This window comes from Castanea sativa, chromosome 2, assembly GCF_040712315.1.
Source record: "Castanea sativa cultivar Marrone di Chiusa Pesio chromosome 2, ASM4071231v1".
NCBI lineage: Eukaryota > Viridiplantae > Streptophyta > Magnoliopsida > Fagales > Fagaceae > Castanea > Castanea sativa.
This window is the reverse complement of record NC_134014.1, coordinates 34,105,465-34,111,390: the sequence shown is the minus strand read 5'-3', so window position 1 is coordinate 34,111,390 and position 5,926 is coordinate 34,105,465. Positions and strand designations below refer to the sequence as shown.

Here is a 5,926-nt window from a genome sequence, read left to right as displayed (position 1 = left end):
CGGCATAGGCATGCGGTGGGGTTAAGATTAGTGCGACGGTGTGTGGTGGCTCTTGAGATCAATGAGCATTGGCGTTTGGGTTTCAGCGTTTGGCGTTTGGTGGGTTTCAGCTGTTGAGATCGAAGATTTTTGGTGGGTTTCGAGGTTGTGGGTTACTAGATTTCAGGGGTCGGATTTGGGTTTCAGCGTTGTCAGATTTCAGGAGTCGAATTTGGTGGTGGATCGGATTTGGCAGCGGCTAAGATCTTGTGATGGTGGTGGAAAAGGAAGGTGGGTGGGTTTTTTTTTTCTTCCTATGGTGTATTGTGGTTGCCATTATAGTAGTTGTGGCCGGTGGTGCGATGGTGGGGGTTCTGATTTGTAGAGGTTGTAGTACCAGTGATAATGGTTTGGAAAATTATTAGGTACTCCTAGAGTACCATAAATGCGTACTCCCCCCTCTCACATAAATAGTAGGTCTCACCAAGAATTTAATTAGTGGGACCCACCATCATGTGGAATGAGAGAGTATGCATTTATGGTACTCCTGGAGTACACAATAATTTCCTTGGTGGTTTTGGGTGGATTGTGATGGGAGTTTACTGTATTGAATATATTAATTTACTGTGGTGTTTATATTATTTTTATGTGTTGAATGCTAAAATAAAAGTTTTGATATTGGGTGTATTATAAATTGAATTGTTAAAATAAATAAAGTGACTTTTTGAGTTGTAAAGGGTATATTTTTTACATGCTTTATTGTAAATGCCCTAAAAGGCCTAGCAATTTTTCCTTTTAAAAAAAATAATAAAATAAAAGAAGAAAAAAATATCCCAAGTTGACTATGTGAGCTGATAACTAATGCTTTGCTTGACAGTTTAAGCCAAACATAGTCATTAGGTTTTTTTTTTTTTTTGGATAGGCAAACAAACAATCTTTCATTCAACAAGCTGAAATTGGAGTACAACAGAGAAAGGAAGTTACAGAAGCTGAAACTAATCAGATATCATCTAGGATTAGGTGTTCTACATAGCTGGGATTAACTCCCTTCCAAATTTGAGAAAAACCTAATAGTCTAGCAACTTTTGCAAGTTCATGGGCAACTTTGTTGCCATCCCTTTTCAGGTGTTGGTATGTGCACCAGCTGAAAGAGGCCGAGCAGTTTCTAATGTCTTGAAGGATGAGTCCAATCTCACCATCAGCAACTCCACGATTAAGAGCTTTAATTATAGAGAGGGCATCAGACTCGAAGATAGCATGGGAGATTTTCAATTCCAAAGCAAGCAGCACACCATGCAGAAGAGCAAAGGCTTCAGTAATTTCTGCCGAGTAGGAAGACTGAAGAACTTCACTAGAAGCTGCAATAGAGAGGCATTGGCAGTCCCATACAATCACCCCAATGCAAGACTTGGTATCATCACTAGAGGTGGCTCCATCAACATTTATTTTGAAGAAGCCAAAGGGAGGAGCTTTCCATTTGAGGGCAAGGGGGGATGGGGAAGTGGGGGTGGGAACAAGCATCCTTATAATCAGTGAGGATTCTATTGGCTATTTCCCAACTTCGGCTTGGAGGAGAACCCGAGTCCTCATGCACTATTTGATTATGATTCCACCAAATAGACTAGGCTATTGCAAATAAAATCTCCATGTCATGTGAGTTGCCCCTCACAATGATGTCTAGAACGATGTCAACAGGATCACGGATTGGGTGTGAAAGGTCTGCAGGGAAATCATACCACTGAGCCCACGTTAGCTTGACATAATCACAATGAAAAAGAGCATGGGTCGTAGACTCTATTGCTTTGTCATAGATGGGACAGAAGCTAGAACATGCTAAGCCTCTGTGGCTTAAGTTTTCCATGGTGGGTAGGCCATTAACACAAATTCTCCAAGCAAAGACTTTGAGCTTTGGGGGGACTTTTTGGTGCCATATTCGTTTCCAAATCAGAGAGTTAGAGCTATTTGATGAGCATTCACCTTCGTCTAGAGGTTTCACAATGCTTAAGGCAATGTGGTAGGCACTTTTTGTGATGTCCCAATTTGATTGATTGTGTGATGTGTGTGGGTGTGTGATAAGTCCCGCATCGGGTATTCACTGGATTGAACTGGGTTTTATTAACAATTGCAAGGAGCCTCAATTGTGACTAGTCCTTTTGAGGTATAACGCAGAAGTGGCTAGCGCTTTTCCTTGAGTCATTACATATGGTATCAGAGCCAGCTCGGTAATCTTGTGTGGGCTCAAAGACACTACCCCACAAAGTGGGCCCTAACGAGGATGTTAGGGATTTAAGTGGGGGAGATTGTGATGCCCCAATTTGATTGATTGTGTGATGTGTGTGGGTGTGTGATGAGTCTCATATCAGGTATTTACTAGGTTGAACTGGGTTTTATTAACAACTGTAAGGAGCCTCAATTGTGACCAGTCTTTTTGAGGTATAGTGCAAATGTGAGTAGCGCTTTTTCTTAGGTCGTTACATACTTGATGCCCAAATTTGATTGATTGTGTGATATGTATGGGTGTGTGATGAGTCCCACATCAAGTATTTACTGGGTAGATCTGGGATTTATTAACAACTACAAGAAGCCTCAATTGTGACTAGTTCTTTTAAGGTATAGCGCAGATGTGGCTAGCGCTTTTCCTTGGGTCGTTACATATGGTATCAGAGCCGGTTCGGTAATCCCGTGTAGGCTCAGAGACACTACCCCACAAAATGGGCCCTAACGAGGACGTTAGGGATTTAAGTGGGGGAGATTGTGATGCCCCAATTTGATTGATTGTGTGATGTGTGTGGGTGTGTGATGAGTCCCACATTGGGTATCTACTTGGTTGAACTAGGCTTTATTAACAACTGCAATGAGCCTCAATTGTGACTAGTCCTTTTAAGGTATAGCGCAGATGTGACTAACGCTTTTTCTTGGGTCGTTACACTTTTAACTAAGAAGGTCCCATTTTTATTACCAGTCCAAATTAGACTATCTTCGGGCAAGTTGTAGCTCAGTGGGATTGACAGAATTGTGTTGGCTTCAAAGGGTAGGAAGAGTGAGTAGACTATATCAGCTTTCCACCATTTAGTGTCCTCGTCTATAAGAGACGACACTATTGGGAAATCTCCAAAGTCAGAAGGTGGGGAGATCACTTTGAACGTTGTTGGCGTTGGTAGCCACTTATCTTCCCATATATGGATTTTACGACCATTTCCCACTCTCCATCTTGTTCCTTTCCGGATCACTTCAAGACTATTGTGAATGCTTTGCCAGGCATAGGACGGGGCTACAGCCTTTTTTAGAGTTGAGAATATCATCATGTGGAAAGTACTGGCTTTGAAAACTCGAGCCACCAAAGAGTCAGGGTTGGTGAGAATTCGCCAACCTTGTTTGGCTAACATGGCTAGATTAAAAACTTGTAGGTCCCGGAAACCTATCCCTCCGTGAAGTTTTGACTTGCACATTTTCTTCCAACTAACCCAAGCAATTTTGTGCTCTTTATCTTTCTGCCCCCACCAAAAATTGCACATCATGTTTTCCAAATCAATGCATAGAGTCTTAGGGAGCTGAAAACAGCTCATGGTATAAGTTAGGACCGTTTGTGCGACCGCCTTAATGAGAATCTCCCTCCCACCAATTGAAAGGAGCTTTCCCTTCCAACCAGCAAGCTTTTTAGCTACTCGATCCTTGATTTCAGCAAACACTTGGGTTTTTGATTTCCCAATGATGGAGGGAAGCCCCAAGTACTTGTTATACCTCGAGTCCTGCATCAGTCCAAGTAATCTCAATATGCACTCTTTTGTTTCTTGAGGGGCATTTGGGCTAAAGAACACCGAGGACTTGTCTGCATTAATTTTTTGTCCAGAAGCCGCTTCATAGCTTTAGAGTATGTTGACAAGTTTTTGACATTCTTGCGTGTTTTCTTTGCAAAATAGAAGGCTGTCGTCGGCAAAGAAGAGATGGGTGATTATAGGGTAGCCCCTACATATTGAGACTCCTGTGATTTGTTGATTTCGGGCTGCTTCGTGAATAAGAGCTGACAAACCTTCTGCGCAAAGAAGGAACAGATATGGGGAGAGGGGGTCGCCCTGCCGGATGCCCCGAGTTGGGGTGATGTGGCCAAAAGTTTCACCATTAATGATCACTGAATAAGAAACAGAAGAGACACAATGCATAATAAGATCAATCAACTTGTTATTGAATCCCAACTTCACCATAATCCCCCTAATAAAGTCTCATTCAACCTGATCAAAGGTTTTACTCATATCTAATTTAATTGACATAAAGCTTTCTTTTCCCCCCTTTTTATTTTTTAGATAATGCATGAACTCATATGCTACTAGGACATTGTCAGTGGTTAGGTGCTCAGCGGTGAAGACACTTTGGTTTTCAGAGATGATGCTCAGCATGACAATTTTGAGTCTATTAGCCAAGACTTTGGATATGAGCTTATAAGTCACATTGCATAGGCTAATAGGGCGGAATTTTGTCATTCTGGTGGGGTGGTTGGTTTTTGGGATGAAGGAAATATTGGTTTTGTTAATCTCTGTCATGAGAGCATTGGAATTCAACACATTCAGAACCATATTTGTAATATTAGTGCCCACTATGTCCCAGTAATTGTGGAAAAAAACAGTAGACATACCGTCAGGTCCTGGGGCTTTTGTCGGGTGAATTTGGTGCAAAGCCTTGAGTACCTCCTCCCTTGTGAAGGTCTTGGTGAGCTTTGAGTTCATTTTCTCTGTCACGTGTCTGGGAATAGAGCCAGTGATATCATTTATTCTAATGGGATAGGTGGTGGTGTAGATTTTCTCAAAATAAGCCATCGCAGTGGCTGCAATATCCGTTTTGCTTTCACACCACTAACCATCATCATTCTAGAGCCCAAGGATAGTGTTCTTTTTCCTTCTATCAGACGCCCGAGCATGGAAGAATTTGGTGTTTTGGTCTCCCTCTTTGTACCAGTGCACCTTGCTGTGTTGATGCCACATGGTTTCTTCACTGTCAAGAAGATCATTAATCTCCTTTCTAAGCTAATTGATCTCTGCCCCCAAGTTTCCTTGGTGATCATTGGTAGTAAGGGCGTTAAGCAATTTCCTTTTCTCCTAAATTTTCTTTGGAATGTTGCCCACCACTCTTTGATTCCAACTGGTTAAAGCCATGGCACAATTTTGAAGTTTGGAGGAAATATCCTCAGGGGTGATGGAGAGAGAGCCCGAGTTCCAAGCCAAATCAATGATTTCTCAACAATCATCTCTTTTGGCCCACATTGCCTCAAAATGAAATCTGCGTTTGCCTCTATGAACTTGTGGAGGAGAATCAGAAATTGCAAGGATGCAGTGATCAGAGGTTGATTCAGCAAGATGGTGGACTTTTGGATTCCTGAAAAATTCCAGCCACTCTGACGTGGCAAAAGCCCTATCAAGACAGAGAGAAATTCTTTGGTTGCCTTCCTTCATGTTGCTCTAAGTGAAGTCTAGCCCATAATATCCCAAATCCTGGAAGCAACAATTGTTTATCACTTCACAGAATCCCTCCATTTGGCGTTTGGGTTGTTGGGCACCACCTGCTTTTTCATTCATAGAGATAATTTCATTAAAGTTACCACAACAAAAGCAAGGCAAACAATATTGACTATTGATAAAGGAGATGAGTTTCCAAGATTCTTCCCTGAGGTGAGTTTCTAGGTGCCCATAAAATCCAGTGTACCTCCAAGAGAAGCCATTCTCTGGTTCAGTGATTATGGCATCAATATTGAAATTGGAGTAGCTTTTGATTTCTAGATTCATGTCACTGGACCACAAAAGAGCCAGGCCTTCACTTCGGCCTTTACTAGAAACTATCAGGTCATTTGAAAAGCCTAGTCTATATTCCTTCTCCATACGCTTATTCTTTAGCTTTGTCTCCAGTAGGAAGACAAGTTTGGGATTCCAGCGCTTCACGTAGTCACGGAGCGCAAAAA

The 5,926-nt window shown here is 42.0% G+C and overlaps 2 protein-coding genes across 2 annotated transcripts; both read right to left on the bottom strand.

Annotated features, from left to right (window-relative positions):
• Positions 1-978: 978 nt before the first annotated feature.
• LOC142625253 (uncharacterized) lies at positions 979-1,500 on the bottom strand. Its single transcript, XM_075798941.1, has one exon. The coding sequence runs from the start codon at positions 1,498-1,500 to the stop codon at positions 979-981; it is 522 nt and encodes a 173-aa protein (XP_075655056.1).
• Positions 1,501-1,600: 100 nt separating this feature from the next.
• Positions 1,601-4,790, bottom strand: LOC142625252 (uncharacterized). The gene is made up of 4 exons (XM_075798940.1): positions 4,610-4,790; positions 4,010-4,108; positions 2,939-3,808; positions 1,601-1,698 (listed from the first exon to the last, which is right to left on the bottom strand). Exons 1-4 carry the CDS (start codon positions 4,788-4,790, stop codon positions 1,601-1,603), a joined length of 1,248 nt encoding a protein of 415 aa, XP_075655055.1.
• Positions 4,791-5,926: the final 1,136 nt, after the last annotated feature.

Excerpts from the sequence above, each read along its gene's own strand:
- LOC142625253 (XM_075798941.1), bottom strand. The coding sequence starts at position 1,500 with ATGCTTGTTCCCACCCCCACTTCCCCATCCCCCCTTGCCCTCAAATGG.
- LOC142625252 (XM_075798940.1), bottom strand. The coding sequence starts at position 4,790 with ATGGCTTATTTTGAGAAAATCTACACCACCACCTATCCCATTAGAATA. Across the intron at positions 4,109-4,609 it reads AAAAGCCCCAGGACCTGACG|TGATCATTAATGGTGAAACT; the intron begins GTATGTCTACTG and ends TTTCTTATTCAG. Across the intron at positions 3,809-4,009 it reads GTTCCTTCTTTGCGCAGAAG|ACAAGTCCTCGGTGTTCTTT; the intron begins GTTTGTCAGCTC and ends AAATTAATGCAG.